Source organism: Ruditapes philippinarum, unplaced genomic scaffold (assembly GCF_026571515.1).
Source record: "Ruditapes philippinarum isolate M1 unplaced genomic scaffold, ASM2657151v2 ctg16778_1_1_1_1, whole genome shotgun sequence".
Taxonomy (NCBI): domain Eukaryota; kingdom Metazoa; phylum Mollusca; class Bivalvia; order Venerida; family Veneridae; genus Ruditapes; species Ruditapes philippinarum.
Window position 1 is genome coordinate 1 of NW_026857811.1, and position 19,105 is coordinate 19,105.

Genomic DNA, 19,105 nt, shown 5'->3' on the forward strand with positions numbered 1-19,105 from the left:
AAAACTCAACCGATATATAGCAGGTGCAAAAAAAAAAACTCAACTGCTATATAGCTGTTGAGTTTTTTTCCTATATGAATCAATGAAAAAAACTACACTGCTATATATCAATACAGTTTTCAAATGCACATTGAAGAGCACTGAGTATAATGGGTTAGTAAGAACAAAAAAAAAAAGTTCAAACCATGCGATTAGAAAAGGTCAATTTAGAAATATCTTTGGTCGTTTAATTCACGTGCAACTTCGTGAATTCACAGTTTCAACATTGCAAATTCAACTTAATGAAATCACGATTTCAACTTCATGAATTCTCGATTTTAAACTATGAATTCACATGAGCTCGAAACTGTGAAAATGCTTTAGCGGATATTATGAATTTTGTAACATTAAAATCATGAATTCATTAATTAAATATAACCCCATCTGATTCGGTCTTGGTAAAAGCTTGACATTTCTGAAAATGACATGACATATGACGCATGGTGAGGCTGAGTGCATGTTTAACATGCGGAATCTGAATGATTTATTTTTCACATTTATAAAATCTCCTAAAAGTAGATAAACATTCGACCAATAAAAAGATATACTGAGTCCTAAAACATTTACACTTCTCTACGCCATTACAAGAGATGGATGTAATGCTACAACGTTCCATCAGAAATGTGACAACCAGGGACCTACAGTCACAGTGCTGTATAATCAACAAGGATCGGTGTATGGAGGTTATACCTCTGTTACATGGCAAGCATCAGGTAGTTATAGTAATGATCAGAACGCATTCCTGTACCAGTTACACTACAGCAAAGCACCAACATATATGAAATTTCAACGAAATGGTAATGGAAATGAAATTTATAGATCTTCAAGTTACGGTCCAACATTTGGCAGTGGACACGATCTTTATACCTTCAATGGAACTGTCAACAATTCTGGAGGTTATTTTACTCTGAATGGGCAAATGCGTATCGGGAGTAGCTACAATAACCAGGGGAAGAATACTAACCAAATCAACAATGGAAACATGAATGTCACAGAACTCGAGGTCTATAAAGTAGCTGGTAAGTTTTAACAAAGTAGATTTTTGTTGTAGTTCTGGTTGTTTTGTATGTTTGTTTTGTTGTTTTTTTTGTTCTTTTTTTTTCAAAAAGGTGAGGTTCAAGAATAATGTATGTAATGATTGTCAACTGGTACCGCTGAATTCATGTAACGTCACATATTATTTATTCAAAAAATGGTTGACATAAAGCAACTGCGACGTGAAATAAATAGCATGACAACAAAATATACCCATCGAGCGCACTGTATGAATTTTGCACGCAGCAGATCTATTTACTGCAAGGCTTTACAGAAATACAAAATTTATCATTTTAATTTTGGTTAACTAACTAAGTCAATTTTTCATATATATATATATGTGTATCTTATAGCCATAACTGTTTATATATAACTCTTTGCATATTTAAACATCAAGGTGATTATTCAATATATGGAAGCCTTAGAATAAAAATATGTTTTGTAAGGCTGCTTGTTAATAATATATCATGAAATGTTTCTTGAAATACAGTTTAATAGAGAGTTCTCTTTTTAATTTAGATGGTCAAAGGAAAGAGATTGAAGAAGCAGAGCCTTGGCGTAAATCGAAAAGCTGGAATGAAAAGGTACATGTTTATAAATATGTGTGTCTAAACGGTATAACGCAATTACATCACTGAGTACGTGATGACTTTGGGTGTCCGTGGCCGAGTGGTTAAGGTCTTTGATTTCAAACCACTTGCCCCTCACCGCTGTGAGTTCGAAGCCCGACAAGGACTTTGGATTCCTTCATGTGAGGAAGCTATCCAGCTAGCTTACGGAACGTCGGTGGTTCTACTCAGGTGCCCGTTCGTGCCTGAAATAATGCACGGAAGGGCACCTGAGGTCTTCCTCCACCAGTAAAGCTGGAACGTCGGAGTGACGTAAAACCCAATCAAACAAACGTGATGACTTGGTGAATAGCTATTATATCGCTGAGTAACTGGGAAATCCTATAATTGCAAATGGGCTTGAGGAAGTTTATTTCAGTTAAACTAAGAAGACATAAATCTTATAAACAGCATAAGTTAAGCCTATAGTATATTTATCTGTGAATCATTATAGAAAATTTTATCAAGTAGACTGTCGTTGATTGTAGGATAAAGGAACGAAGCGTATGCATTATCTTATTTACGAGCGTACAAATAAGATGCCAGGTTTTTCCTTCTATATACTCTTTTCGAACCGGGAACAAGTGGTGACTAGACATTAAGAGCATCGCATCATGTCTCTTTTAAGAATGTAAAGTCCAATGATATGTTGCTGCCCCACGATAAGGCGATATCGCCGCTATGTTTGTAATACCTAGGAGGAAACACAGTGCGAAAACTGCAGACACTTAAAACAGTGTCAGACTCATACTAAAGCACTCTACTAACGGTTTGAAAGTCAATAGGACTATAATAGAGGTGACGTTTACAATTAATTTCTTGAGGTCACAAAATAGAAAGTCTTGGCCGAAAGATAATATTTTTTTTAAAAATAATGCTAATGACACTGCACTATATGGTACGAGAGTATAAGGAATTCCAATAAACTGTTATCTTAATTAAATTACACAATTAATACGTTAGTAAGATATATTTAAAATGTACTTTAAGTGATAAATAGCATACAACAATATGTACCACCAAAATCTGTTTTTGATTTGCAGGTTTTTATATTAATACCAGATTGAGTTTTTCGTTTCAATTAATCTCAGTTTTTTCGTATTGTAAGATTTTGGAATACTTTTAATTCAGCGAAAGCGGCCTTGCTCAAAAATCTATTATTTAACAGATGCAATCATTTTATTTTAAAGTTTCACCTTGAATATGCAAAGTTATTTATGTGTTGACTATTTCAAATTTTAATATAAATAGTAATTAAAATAATGGTGTATTTTTGTAGTTCCTAGATGAGCTAACAGAAGATGTAGTGTCCTTTAAACCTTTTCCGGATTTGGACATCTCCGAGGCTCGAATCTTGATGATCGGCCCAGTTGGAGCCGGCAAGTCGAGTTTCTATAACACTATCAACTCCATATGCAGAGGTCATATTACACAGAGGGCAGGCAGTGGAAGCGCGGAACAAAGTTTAACGACCGCAGTAGATAAAAAAATTAATTCTGTTATTTAAACCATTAGTACACTTAAGGACAAAAACCACAGCGGATATACAGTATCTATTTTAGCAAAATATATGTACAGAATAATACAAAATGTACTTCCCTAAGTGTATAATATTATGTGGCATTTTCTTAGTTTAAACATATCTTATTGATAATAATACACAGTACATAATATACATCCATTTAATATTTAAAACGTTGAAATAAATTAGAACGAAAGATATGAAATCTTATATAAGTTCTTTCTTGTTTCGTAATTATTATCAATTTGCTTCAAATACATTTGTCATTACACATTTTTGTGTTGATACTTGCTAAAATGTCAAAATTGATATTTTATATTTTAAATTAAAACAAGTATATATATCTGAACCATTAACTCAATATATCTTTCTGATGTACTACAGTACACTCCTTATTTTGTGCGAGTTCGAACCGGGGCTAATTTGAACTTCAAACTGTGTGACACACGTGGGTTAGAAGAATCGCAGGGTCTAGATGTTCTTGAATGTAACTGCCTACTGGAAGGAAATGTACCTGAATATTATCAGGTAATTTTACTAGAGAAAACTGTACTATCACAATGTATGCTCAGTCAACACGTGTTCGCAAGTATCACAGAACATATTTTTGATTTACTTTTCTATTTATATGAAATGTGAATAACTTTGACATATCCGGTATTTCAGTATTTAAGGTTTGTATTTCTGATGGTCGGATTATAAGTGCAATATATTTTATCAGTATCATTGATAATTTCAAATTCTTGATTCTCTTATCAGTTTTTACTTTCTCGTTAAATAAATACTACATTTAAATGTGTAAACGATATAAACTAAAACACAAGCTACCAAGGAAATGGTTAGGGTTTTTATTGTTCATTGCTTACTTTTGGAGAAATTTAAATAATAAACTTTTCATATTCGTGGGAATAATATGACTTTGACTATGCTTACCAGCAGCGGCGCGGCCGATAATTTATCGCGTCGGATTAGTAATCTAAGTAATGGTGGCTGCGTGGGTTCAAACCCCGTTGTTTCCATGAGCCAGAGACTTTATACTAATTGGTAGGTTCCAGGAACGGATTCGGGAGTGTTGCAATACGCTTATAACTTCAAACACAGTCGAACTAAAGAAATAAAATTAAATTTAATATACATGTTCCCATCACGCATTATTTTAGTGAAACTTTTTAAATTGCAGTTCAATCCAGGGGCGCCCATATCCGCAGACCACGACGGTTACATATCCAAACCAACTCTTGAAGATAAAGTGCATTGTGTGGTATTTGTTCTAGATTCTACTACACTTGATGTTCTGCCAGCCAAAATTCTACAAAAAATGAAAAGTTTCCAAACGCTTATGAACAAAAAAGGTATTATATTTGCTACAGGGATTAATGATTTTTCTCTGTAAAATCTGTGTTTGGTCATCAAACGGAATAGATTTAAAATTGAGTAAAAATTTGTTTTGGTTACCTTTATTAAAGTGATTGAAATAATCTGACACTAGTTGTCATTTGTTATTAACCTTTATGAAACTCGTCCGACAAGAATGTTATCAAGCCCGACAACGACTCACTTAAAAGCATCTACTAGAACTAATGTTTTCAATTAACGTTATGGTTACGGTATAAATATTTCTTACATGGAATACCAGGTACCGAAAACGCATGATTAAACATTTGCTAAAAGCTTTGTTGAAAAAAATACAGTAACAGTACTTTTACGAAAGCCATGCACACTTGTTAATGGTTGCCGCTTTATTTCTATGTTTGTTATCTGACAAACAAAGATGCTCTTAAATACTGAAAATATTCTTATGAAAATAAAATTTTTATTGTCAGGTATTCCACAGGCACTTCTACTCACCAAAGTAGACAGGCTTTGTAAAGATGTAGAAAAAGATGTATCTCAAGTCTTCAAAAGTAAAACAGTTGAAAATCATGTTAAGAATGCGTCTCAGCTATTTGGTCTACCACGTGGTAATGTACTTCCGGTGAAAAACTACGAAAACGAGATGCAGCTTGAAGATAACATCAGTATCTTGGCGCTCATTTCTATGCGGCAGATTTTACACTTCGCGGGAGATTATATGGAAAATATTGCCGACAAAATGGCTGCTACTCAACGAAAAATGGAGAAAATGAAAGTGTAAAAGTAAATCATTTTGGGATGATGTGATTATAACAAGTACAGGACTTAAATCTTTACATACGCCATTTTGTAAACGTATGCATGTGAAGGTTCATATCTTGCTCTCTGTTAGTTTTAATTGAATTAAAAGAAAGGATTATATTTTAATAATGTTATTATATCTAAAGTTAGTGAGTTCAGCCTAGTGACTTTAAAAAAATACTTAACATATTGTCAATATTTATAACTTTTTGGTTTGTATAACAAGTATATCCTAGTGTAGTTCTCTTTATTTCTAAAATGTTTAATTTGCTTCTGAAGTATACATTGTACTGTACTAATATTTTGTATGAATAAAGATTAACCAATTATACCGAATTTCAATTTTAGTAGCATAGTTGGAAAAATCACATATTTTAGCAACAAACTGACCATACTTTCAGTGTAAAAAATAATGTGCATGCTTTGCAAAATTTAACATTTCACTAAACTTTAAAGTGGACATTGAACAAGTTTCACATTGATGTCCGTTATGATGTCCTTAACATGAAAATGTTATTAGTGGTCCCGGTCTGATGCACAATCAGAGTAAAACAGCAATGTCCACAGCTTAGATATATACATTGGTAATATGAAGCAGCGTCTTTAACAAGTTACTTAAATCATGCTTCCATGTATGCAGGTTCAAAATTGTCGCCTCCTTGGGATCATTTAGTTCACATAGACTTAAATAGGAAGCGTATCTAAATTCTTATCTATTTCTCCGATATTACTTGTCTGATAGCTTAGATATTTGGCATGCAGTATTGCTTAATGGATATCTACAAACATTGTATAAACCATGCCTCTGGTGTCAGATATGACCTGCCGGACAAGCATAACATCTAGAAAATTCGGAGTCGTTTGAGATGGACGACACCGTTCTGCGATTTACACGTGCAGTGCCAATACAGAACGCATATTTACCTTCTTGGCATTGAGATCCCCATCATTTTATCAGTGTAGACGGGCTTACACAAATAAGCACCACAATACAATCTAGGCATTGGATGCACTCACAAGTATAGAATGATATTTCTTAACTATCTTCAATCATTTAGGCCTATAGGTTCAATGTCATGTTGATTATAAGCTATAATTACCGCCTAAAAACGACATACAAAATTGTTTAGTTAAAGCGACTGTGAATTTTAACAACTTGTCTAAATGTAATGAGTAACATTATGAAATGTTACGTTTCTGAAATGTGTTATGAAATTTCATACAATCTAGAAACTGAACTGACTCGGATGATCTAACTGACTTGGACGATCTAGTATTTCTAACAGTAAATAAATAAATATAAAAATATATGTCGTAAAATATATTACAAATTGGAAATTTGATACCATGTATATGTTCTTGAGCAAGCAGTTATGTCTTGTAGTCTTGCATTAATAGTATAAATAGAACTTGAGTAAAAACTGCAACATCCATGACTTGCGGTGTAACAAGTCTCAACTTTAAAATCACTGTCAGTTTGGCCTCAAAATGTAATTCACATACATGTACATTTTTTGTCTATAACCCGATATTTTTTACTTTTGGTACAGTTTGATATACGGTAGATCAAATTATTTGATGATTTATAACAAGACCTGTTTGCGGACAGTGTGCTCTAAGTCGGCGACCTTATCAACTAGGCAAAGATCGCCACCCATAAATATATCGCATTTATTTTAAATAAATTCAAGTGTAAGTGTTGATAACCAACAAATACAATTATATTTATATTATATGTTTGAAATTATACCTAAAAAACTAAACAAGTTATAAAGAAGTTCATAGTATTTGCCTGGAAGTGATGATAATGGTCACTTACAACTAACATTATTATTCAAAGCAATGCCTTAAAAGATTTAGGACATACGTGGGGTTGTACAAAAAACATAACCGGAATGCTAAGTAAACGAAAGTGACGACGACATGCACAATAAGAATATGTACTGGTCATTCCTGTTAAAATAAAATTGCACGAGTACATTCTGAGTAGTAGTCTGGGCAAGTTATGTGACGGATAGACAGACAGACCACAAAAAAGTGATCCCTATTAGTTGTGGCCACTCTGTATCATGTTTAGGCATCTGTGTTATTGGAAACACTAAATATCATTCACAGGCCAAAACTCATTTTTATTAAAATACCATGACTCCAGACACGTTTTGTGATGGACAGACAGGCGGACGGACGGACAGACTGATGACGGATGAGTGATACCTATATGTTGCCGCTACTCTGTAGCCGGCGTCACAAAAACTGTTGAAGCACGTTGTACTTTTATTTTGTTTTTATGATCATGTTTAGTGATTACAAGCACCATTCGTTCGAATGTATTGTACCACTCTTGCATTTTATCAAGATACATACAATTATAATATGTTCAAAAAATACAAATTTCTACTCTTCTTTGCATTCTACATTTCTGATTCTATTGTTATATTTTATCATTAAGATACATACAAAATGATAACAAATATTCTATTACAGTTAATATACATGTACTTTGATAACACGTCCTGCTGCCCAAGTGTATCATAAAACATATACATGTAGCAATATGAGAAATTGTATCAAAATTAACATTTAGAATATTGAAACTTTATAACAATGAATTGAAAAGGAATATCTTCAAATTAAATGTTTAAATGAACGCAATCAAAATATAGCAGCCATCATTACCTTTTCGTTCCAATCTCTAATTTTACACAAAGGCTCTAATTTTGTCATTTTCCTCAGACCATCTGAAAACAATTCATGCAACAACATTTAAACAAACAGGATACAATAGCTATGTCATGTTGTAAATACAAGAATGATTCTAATACAAAATTAAAACAGACATGTCAACATTTAAACTTATAGACTCCTGCAGCAGGATTTAAATTGATGCGTATTCATGATCATAGAGATAATAATACACGAACACAAGAGTAATAATAACACGTATATTTATAATACCTTAGCAGAACATAATTATGTTGTTTAACTGACAGATGAGAAAGACGGGATATAGTCAAATAGGCTTCACCAATATTAACAAAACAGTAGATCTACAATATATTGAACATTGAAGACCATATGTTTGTTGTATATCCAAGTTGGCAGTCATTGGGTTCCGTATTTTATGCTAAATTACTCCCTACTTATGATGTGCATGTTTGATTTACTATAATGTTGATGCATTTATTTTTATACCTTAAATGTTTAATGTCGTCTTGGTATAGGTAAGTGTTTAATAATACAATTGGTTTCGTGTTACAAAAGTTTTGCTTTTTGTGGGTTACTATCAAACATACGAATTCAATATCCACTAACGAAACCCACAGAAAAGTTTTTCATTTTAATGGATTTAGGAATGCAGATTATCCAAACTAGTTGATATTCAGATGTTGGTCAATTAACGGCACAAAGAAATAATTATGTAAACATTAATATTTTTCTGTACAAAGGGTATAAATTGTTAATTTAGTCTCTTTATGTAGAGTTTGAACCGCCATACTTGTGGCCAGAATGGCGCAGTCATTCGACCAATGCTTTCTCATAAACACTTATCAATTAAGTGTTTGAAATTATTTTTATAAAACTGTCTATTTACTAGACTTGTTAAATTTAAAAACGGGTTTTATAGGTGGTACTGGAGGGGCGAGGGTAGGTAGGTTGGGGTAGTATTCCGTGTCCATGATATTCTTTAACATTTAATTATGTGCCGTATTTTCTCCGTAGTATAATATTCCAGTTATAAATGTCCGCAGAAAACTGCGGCGCCAAAGCTTTAAACTTCAACAATTACATGTTTTTTGTCTGACTGGCCAAAAGTTCTGTCTCTTTCTTTATTAATATAAGAATAATTACTACCAAGGTTTCGATAATGAGCCAATGAGAAATTACCCTTAAACAAGAAAATATTAACCAATAAAAATACATTTTATCAAATATAAACTAGTATGTATGTATGAGGTATGAAAAAGAATAAAAGTTGGTTAGCCATTAAAACGTCGCACATTGAAATCTATGCTAATGCATCATTTATCAAATAAATGCGTGACGATTTTCATAAATATCTATTTTATCCATATAGTAAACCTTTAATCTACATAAGCATACTGATTTCCGAAAGGAAAGTACTCTATATTTTGTCGGTCGAGATCGAGATTGTAAGGGGGGGGGAGGGTCTGGACCCAGTTTTTGGTCACAAATTACCCTAATATAGAGTCCTGACACCATTACAACGACCCAATTACAACACCCTTTGCTGTTTTCAATTTCATTTGGGTGGGGTTATAATTTACCGGAAGTTATATTATGTGTATTGTTAAAATAGATTTTCAGAAAAATGCATTAGGGTCAACCGCACTGTAAGGATTGTGTTACCTGTATTCGTAAGTATGGGTGGTTATGGTATTCGTTATAGACAAGGTTCCTTAAAAACTTGCCGAAATAAGATTTAATAAAATTATATGAAATTTAAGATCCGTGCTTGTTATAATTAAGTGAAATTAAGGTATTAGGACCCTAATGGGCACTATCAGGAACTAAAGAATTGACATCATAGGTCAGATGTATACCTTAAAGTACACCTGTATGCAAAATTTAAACAAAGTTTACCGTACGGAAATCAAGTTATGGCCACTTTTCTGAACTCAAGCTAGGATGTTATGAGGGCCCTTTTTTAGAAATGAGGAACCTTTAAATAATCTGCAATAACATTCTAATGAAAAATGTTTTCCCATGAATTTTTGGTAAGAAACAAATAGTACCATTCAGCTAACAATCCACATAAGCAAAATTATGGTTTCTACTTAAAATTTATGAAATCTGTATAAAAATGTTACCCTACCCCACCCATTTTTACGACATGTCTGACCATTTTTCTACTTGGGGAACCTAATTAAAAAAATTCTTAAAATTTACCCAAATGAGTGCCTGTTTTCAAAGTTTCCCTAAATTTTTAAAAAAGTATATTGGTTGCTCTTGTAAAATATGAAATACTTTTACCCTCTAGTTTTGATTATATTACACTTTGAAAATATCAGGTACCATATTTATTACTAGATTTAGCATAATTTAGCCAATAAATACCTATAAAAATTAAAAATTAAACACTTTTTTCTTTCCATATGTGACATGAGAGATACATAAATAATGTTAAAAGAAAAAAAGAAAGAAAAAAAAAGTTGACCCTTCTGGGGATTGAACCCATGGCCCTCATTTTCAATGTAGTTAACAGTAATTCTAGCCTATTTGAATACTCTTCAAAGCGGAGGTAATGCATTAGGGTGCTAATACCTTAACAGAAGGTGTCTGTAGATTTTGTGCAAGTGAGTAGTTGGAATCTATATTCTCACTAACCAGATAGAAAAATCCGTAAATGTTGTTAAAAATAGCGGTGATGGAAAATCTTATCTCACATGGGCTTATCTCACACTCAACGTGCTGTACTTCTAAAAACGTTTTCCTACACATACGCGATTCACTCCTATTTTAACAAAAATAAAACGTCCAAAGGTCAAATTGTATTAAAAATATGTGAGCTATTCTATTAAATTGTCCACGGAATCAAAATAGATTGATATTAACTTTCACACTGCACCTAGGTCCGCCCTTTTCAATATCAATCTGTTACTTAAAATAGCCGCTTTAAAATATCGCAAAATTACTCGTAAAATCGAGTATTATGACACTTTGCCTGAAAAACATCCATGTTTTCTGTTATGATAACAATGCTTCTTGATGACGAATCTCATATTAATATTTTAATTGAATATTCGGCAAAAATAACCGAATAAGTAGAAAAATCTTTGTAAACGGTAAACGCTTTTTGTCAACCATTAAAGTATGAACTTAATTCATAATAATCACTTATATTATGACACTTTCCGACTTAAATATTGATGTGTTTTATCATGATTAACCTTGCTTTTATGAATTTATTTCATTGAATTTTTCTCACATAAACTTGGTCAGTAGAATTTTTTGCGGACAAACGTCAGGCGCATAAGCCCCGTACATGTAGCTTTTCAAACTAGGTACGATGTGATGCGCGTAGCAAGTAGTTTCACTGATATTAATTGTGAAAAATAATCAATCAGATAGGTTCTATTAATGTATGGACGCCCCCTTGTAAGATTTCTATTACTCCTTAAAAGCATGCTCAATATTTATTGATTTGCAGTAGTCAATACAGTGGTAAGTCTGTTTATGTGTTACACGCCAATTTTATAAAAGGTAAGTAAACCTCTTCTAAAGTCATCTTAATTTTAACCTTTTTGCTTGATTTTAAAAGATTGCTTGATAGTTTATAGCTTTACACATGATCATATAGATGTTAATTGTACAGCAGCTTTGTTTTGGGGGAACAATTTGTACACGCATTTCACATTTAGGCTGAAAGCGAAAGTACGTGTTTATTTAAAGAAGAATAAACTAAATCGAAAGTAAGTCAGAATTTGACTGTGTATCTGACAGGCATACGCATTTTCTTATTTCAATAAGATCTACAAAAACAGTCATATTTACCTATAAAAATATTTAGTGTTTGAAATTATATTTTTTTCAAAGAGCCAGCAATTACTTAAAAAAAGAACAAAAGCTAGGTGGTTGATACTTGGTATGTGGAAAGAGAATCAAGTGGAGATTATGATCATATTGTATTTTTATCTGTTCGTTTGTATGTCATTCTGTCCTTTCAAAAATGGTGATCTTGCCCAAAAACTTTAAAAAGTATAAGAACTCCTTGTTGAAAACCCCCGGTTTATAGAAAAGATCAGGTTCATTTGGAAATTTGCCCCTCCAATTTTTCAAACCATTTCCCCCTGTCTGCCAAATCTAAAATGTTTGAAAGAAAACTGGATCCTTCACAATTTCCTAGGCAAATACAAAATTCTAGGGTTGCGATACTTGGGGATGGGGGTTTTTAAAAGGGTCATATGGGGATTAGGCCCCAAAACTTTTTATTTTTTTTTTCACCCCGTTCGTCCGTTTTTTCCCCTTCTAAACCCCCCAAAAAAATTGGCCCATCCAGCAGAAACTCCAAAAAAAATGAAAAAAACCCAAAGGGTTTTATAAAATATTGTAGTTGATTTGAGGGACATCAGGGGCATTTTTAAATTTTGGTTTTTTCCCCGTTTAAAAATATATGTTGTATTTTTTCTTTCTTAAATTTAAAATAGATCCTTATCTAAAGTTTTGGGGTAAAGATTCCGACACCTAAAACGATATTAACCTCAGATCAAAAATGAATTTAATCTTACATGCGATTTGTTTACAGCGAAAATATGGGAGGAAAGTTAACAGACAAAGATATGGAACAGCTAGAACAATGGGATAGGGTACAGGTCCCTAAAACATGTTAACTTCTCTACGCTATTAACAAAAAGATGATGTAATGCTACAGGACGTTTTCATCAGAATATGTGACAACCAGGGACCTACAGTCACAGTGTTGTATAATCAACAAGGATCGGTGTATGGAGGTTATACAAGTTATACTTGGGAGGCAACAGACGGATACTACGATGATTTGAATGCATTCCTGTACCAATTACATTTTAATAAATCTCCAACAGCAAGGAAATTCCCTTCTAAAAACAATGGATACGGCATATATAAGAATGGTGGTTATGGGCCAACATTTGGAGGGAACCATAATGTATGCGCTTTTACTGGCACTGTCAATTATGCTGGTGACTACTTTGCTCTTAACGAACCTTCAATTATTGGTTATGGCTATGACACCCAGGGTGTCTATGGGAATCAGTACTATACCGGCAATATAAACTTTGATTTATGCGCATTTTCTGGCACTGTCAATAATTCTGGTGGCTTTTTTGCGCTTAACGGATCTTTAAGTATTGGTTACGGCTATGACGCCCAAGGTGTCAATGGAAACCAGATCAATAATGGCAATATGAACGTGGTTGAACTGGAAGTTTACAAAGTATCGGGTAAGTTTGAAAAAGATGTTATAAATTAAATTTTGGAAACACAACGTACGTAACTTCCAGTATTTGTAATTTGTTATTTGCAGTTGAAGTTTAACAATTGACTTATTTAAACGTGTTTTTATATCTCTATGATCATCATATTTAATTGGATGCCAAGTATCCTGCTGCAGAAACATGAGATGTCTGTTTTGTATCAGAATCATGCTTGTATTTACAACATTACATATCTATAGTACTAGCATGTTTGTTAGGAGGTTGATATATTGTTGTATTAATTGTTTTCAGATGGTCGGAGGAAAAAGATTGAATTAGAGCCTTGGCGCAAAACAAGAGATTGGAACGAAAAAGTAATGATGCGTGTTATATTTTGATAAAGTTCATTTAGATATTTATTTAAAAAAATCATTTCAATAAAGATTCAATATTCAAAAGGTTAATTGTGATCAAATTTCTCATATTTTTACTCTTGGGTAGCAGGACGTGTTATTAAAGTATATAACTCTATTGGATGTATCTTGATAAAAGTCATGGTACTTTCTATTCGAAAGAATGATGTTTGTAGAAAGGCATTACAGTAATCATAAGAAACAGTGCAACAAACTTATACAGTTTGATTTTTTTAGTTTATTCCGTCATTTTTTTTACTATACATTCTTTAACATAGATAAATATCCACGGTCTTAGCTTTAAGTATTGTCATATCTTTAAATATGGATACGTATTTACGGTCTTACCTTTAAATATTGTCTCATTTTCAAATATGGATATGTATTCACGGTCTTAGCTTTAAGTATTGTTAAAAATTTCTTAGCTTTAGCTGTGGATACGTATTCACGGTCTTAGCAGCAATTATCGCTATCCTATAAAGGTAACCTTATTCAGTTATAAAAGCAACATTGTCACTTTATCTTAAAAACAAAACTGTTACATATGTTATTAATTTCCTTATTGTTTACAAACATAACATCCCAGCTAGATCAATTTTGAAGTTCTTATCTACTTTAGATTATTTCAGTCGAATTCTGATTTCATTTGAATTTATCATTCATTATATATCAAAGAACTTACTTTTTGAATTATTTCAGTTTCTAGACGAGCTTACAGAAGATGTAGTGTCATTTAAACCTTTTCCAGATTTGAACATCTCGGAGGCTCGAATCTTGATGATCGGTCCAGTTGGAGCCGGCAAGTCAAGTTTCTATAACACTATCAACTCCATATTCAGAGGTCGTATTACACAGAGGGCAGGCAGTGGCAGCGCAGAACAAAGTTTAACGACCGCTGTATGGTTTCTTTTTTCTAGTCCTTATGCACCATTTCTAATTTCATAAAAGTTCAAATATATATGTACACTAACTCACCCACTCACACACTCACTGTTGACAATAAGTGATGGTAACTAAACGGGGTTTTCTACATGATAGGTACTCTTAGTAACAATGCAAGAGACAACACGACACTTCGCCGAAGATTACATGGAAAATATTACCGACAAAATGGCTGCTACTCAACGAAAAATGGAGAAAATGAAAGTGAAAAAGTAAAGCGTTTTGAGGTGATGTGATTATAAGTATTTAACTTAAAACTTTACATACGCTATTTTGTAAACATATTGGTGTGAAAGTTCATGTCTTGCTATCTTCATGTAAGTGTTAACTGAATTAAACAAATGAATACATTTTTCATTATGTTATCAGGCTTGAAGTCAGTGACTTTAGAAACACTTTAAAAGGTTGTCAATGTTTATAACTGTTCGGTTTGTATTACAGGTATATCCTGGTGCAGTTCTCTTTATTTCTGAAATGTTTGATCTGCTTCTGAAGTATACATTGTACTGTACTAATATTTTGTATGAATAAAGATTAACCCATTATACGGTATTACAATTTTAGTAGCATTGTTGGAAAAATCACCTATTTTAGCAAGAAACTGACCAGTGTAAAAAATCATGTGCATGGTATGCAAAATTTAACATTTCACTAAACCTTATAGTGGACATTGTCTATGTTTCACATTGATGTCCCTTATGATGTCCTTAATATGAAAATGTTATTAGTGGTCCCGGTGTGATGCACAATCACGGTAAAACAGCAAAGTATGTACATTGGTAATATGTAGCATCGTATTTAACACGTTATTTAAATCATGCCTCAAAGCATGCAGGTTCAAAATTGTCTCCTCCTGGGGTTCACTTAGTTCACACAGACTTAAATAGGAAGCGTATCTAAATTCTTATCTATTCCTCCGAAATTACTTGTCTGATAGCTTAAAGATATATGGCATGCAGCATTGCCTAATGGATATCTACAAACATTGTATAAACAATGCCTCTGATGTCAGACATGACCCGCCGGGCAAGCATAGCTTTAAGAATATTCGGCGACGTTTGTGATGGACTACACCGTTCTGCGATTTACACGTGCAGTGCTAATACTATAAGAATCTTACACTGGCTGTCGGTACAGACCGGAATATCTAGCTCGAGGGTGACTGTTTACGGCGGTAACGAGGCTCAGCCGGGTTTACGCTAAACAGTTACCCGAGAGCACGTATCAATAATTTTCAGAACAGAAATTACGAAAACTAATATTCTCATTACGCACTTTTTTCTTATAGTAGTGTATGAACGTACAACTTTATTCATAACGGTTAAGTGACGTCATCCTAAGAACGCAATTCATTCTTAAAAGGCGCGCAGCAATGACGTCATTTTAAAGCACGCGAATTGTCTTACATGGGGGTGTAAGATAGGGTTTTCTTGCATCTCAGACAGGGTTATCTAACGTTTACATCGGTGCTGGAAAACTCTTTCTTTTCTAACTAACCAGATAGAAAAATCCTTAAATGTTACTAAAAATAGCGGTGTTGGAAAATCTTATCTCATATGGGCTTATCTCACACTCAACGTGCAGCACTTCTAAATAATACGCGATTCACTCCTATTTTAATAAAAAAATGAAACGTCAAAAGGTCAAAATGTATTAAATATTTGTGAGCTAATCTATTAAATTGTCTACGGAATCAAAATAGATTGATATAAACTTTCACACTGCAATGAGTCCTACCCTACCTAGATCCGCCCTTTTCAATACGATCTGTTACTAAAAATAGCACACTTTAAAATATCGAAACATTCTTCGTAAAATCGGATATTATGACGCTTTGCCTGAAAAACATTCATGTTTTTTGTTATGATAACGATGCTTCTTGATGACGAATCTCATTTTGATATATTTTAATTGAATATTCGGCCAAAATAACCGAAAAAGTAGAAAAATCTTTGCAAACGGTAAACGCTTTTTTGTCCGCCATTGAAGTATGGACTGAATTCCTTATAAACACTTATATTATGACACTATCCGTTTTTAATATCGATGTGTTTTATCATGATAACCTTGCTTTTTGATGAGGGATCTTATATGAATCTATTTTCATTAAATTTTTCACACATAAACTTGGTGAGAAGAATTTAACGTACATAATGCTTTTTAATCCTAAGCCCCGCCCCCTACGTTGTAATGCGCGTAGCAAGTATAGATTCACTGATATTTGTGTGTCCAGGTGAGTGAGAAAAATAATCAACCATTGGGTTAGCTAGAGGATAGGGAAATCCCAACCCTCGGGCAATCGGTTCCATCGGGAACTCGCCAAGGCTCGTTCCCGATGGAACCGATCACCCTCGGGTTGGGATTTCCCTATCCTCTATCAAACCCAATGATAGATTCTATTAATCTTACACTCCACATGTAAGACAAGTCGCGTGCTTTTAACGACGTCATTGCTGCGCTTTTTATGAATGAATTGCGTTCTTAGGATGACGTCATTTTACAGATATGAATGAAGTTGTAAGTTCATATGCTACTATAAGAAAATCAAAGCACAGATCGAAGGCGCTGAATTTGTTTGGGTCTCAGAATGTAAGAAAGGTGCAGGTTGTGAGATTATATGTTTAGTGCCACCAATGCTTTCCAGCGTTTTAATTGTAGTAAATTGGCTATAAGACACTTATTGCAACACTGATATGCAATCAAATGTTTATTTGACTTAAACAATTTGAAAAAAAAAAATGAGTTGCCTTTACTGGGATTTGAACTCCAGACCTCTCGCTTTATAGGCGAGCGCAAAAACCCTTCAGCCACAGTGAATATATGTGAACGGCCTGAAGAAAACCATATTATTCTAAATTAGGGCTTGTAACGACTTTAACTGTTGTTTAACACAGATGTAAATAATCCTGGAGCTTACTATAAGCATGTATATTTATAAAGAATCAAAGGGATGCAAGTTCTGTGGTATTTCCTGATCTTTGCAATCTTAATCGTACTGTATATCTGTATGCATTTTCCTGTATAAGTTTATTTTTATGTATTATAATTCATTTTGCAAGGCACCAGAGTTTGATACATACGGAATTCTGCATAACTGGAGATGCATCAAAAAATCATTTATGTTCATTTTTTACAACAGTCACACTTTATCCTTGCATATCATGGCTACTTCCTTAACAAAGACACTTAAAAAAGAATTTAAAAAAAAGTTTTCTCGACTTGGATTTGAACTCCAGACCTCTCACTACTGAAGCGAGCGCGTTACCCCTGCAACACGGAGGAGTTATACAAATAACATCTGAATAACATCAAGTCATTCTAGATTTAGAACTTCCATTGCATTTCGGGTTTGTTATCCTTATTAATTTCGAGGTATTTTGTTCAGGATAAACCTGTTGTTTGAAATTGAAGTAAATAATTTAACGAAAATCTTCTCGCCCAAACAGTCCGACATGTAGAATCTATATATTCCACTACTCGGTTTGTGTAGTATTCGGTAATAGACATCGCTAAAAATAGTATTTTCATTGATAAAATCATATTCATCCGCGTAATTTGTGATTGTGCATTTATTGACAATTCTATTAGCCAACGCTATTTTTAAACTTTGAATGCGTTGTTATTTGTTGGATACTTGTAACAAAATAAAAATATTTCTTTCTTTTAAATCGCTAGTTTTAAGCTGTTTTGAGAACTACTTGTTGTTAGGTTTGTTGTGAACTTCTGTGTCAGAGATTGAATGTCCGCTTTGTATTTACTTAATTTCGATCAGAAAATACAATAAAACAATATTAGAAATCTTCGACCATTCGGGAATTATTTTGCTTGAACATTAATTCGCCTGTCTTTGACCATCTTTACGCAGTGATCTCCCCTGAATTTTTCGGCGTTAGTGTACATATAAAGGGAAGTAACCGCTTCAAAAAAGTGGACTACTTTCGGCGTTTGCAATTAACAACATTAGACTCTGAAATTTCGCTACCATTATTTGTTTGGTCTGACGATCCAAACAAATAAAAAGTACGTAATGAGAATATCAGTTTTCGTAATTTCTGTTCTAAAAGTAATGGATATGTAATATGCAAGAAAAAGAATCAAACAATGACTGTCGGTACAGACGGGAATATCTAGCTCTCGGGTAACTGTTTTGCGGAAACTCGGCAGAACCTCGTTACCGCCGTAAACAGTTACCCTCGAGCTAAATATTCCGGTCTGTACCGTTAGCCATTGTAAAGAATCTTATATTATAGCACCGGTGTAGATAATCCTTTCTGATATGCAAGAAAGAACGCATCTTTACTTTCTTGGCAGTGAGATCCCCATCGGTTTATCAGTGTAGACAGGCTTACACAAAGAAGCACCACAACACAATCTAGGCATTGGATTCACTCACAAGTATAGAATGATATTGTCGTATAGCTGGTTGCACAGGCTAATTAGTCATACATGCTATATTCAAAAAGAATGACAAGTCAACAT

At 33.4% G+C, this 19,105-nt stretch overlaps 2 protein-coding genes across 2 annotated transcripts; both read left to right on the top strand.

Annotated features, from left to right (window-relative positions):
• Positions 1-581: 581 nt before the first annotated feature.
• LOC132751133 (interferon-induced protein 44-like) lies at positions 582-5,687 on the top strand (the record flags this gene model as incomplete). The annotated part of the gene is made up of 6 exons (XM_060741255.1): positions 582-1,058; positions 1,594-1,658; positions 2,962-3,159; positions 3,589-3,732; positions 4,385-4,556; positions 5,028-5,687. Coding segments are annotated over 6 exons (1,367 nt in total), but the record flags the coding sequence as incomplete, so codon positions are not given.
• A 7,052-nt stretch (positions 5,688-12,739) lies between these two features.
• Positions 12,740-14,567, top strand: LOC132751134 (interferon-induced protein 44-like; the record flags this gene model as incomplete). Its single annotated transcript, XM_060741256.1, is given in 3 exon segments — positions 12,740-13,298; positions 13,584-13,645; positions 14,384-14,567. Coding segments are annotated over 3 exon segments (805 nt in total), but the record flags the coding sequence as incomplete, so codon positions are not given.
• Positions 14,568-19,105: the final 4,538 nt, after the last annotated feature.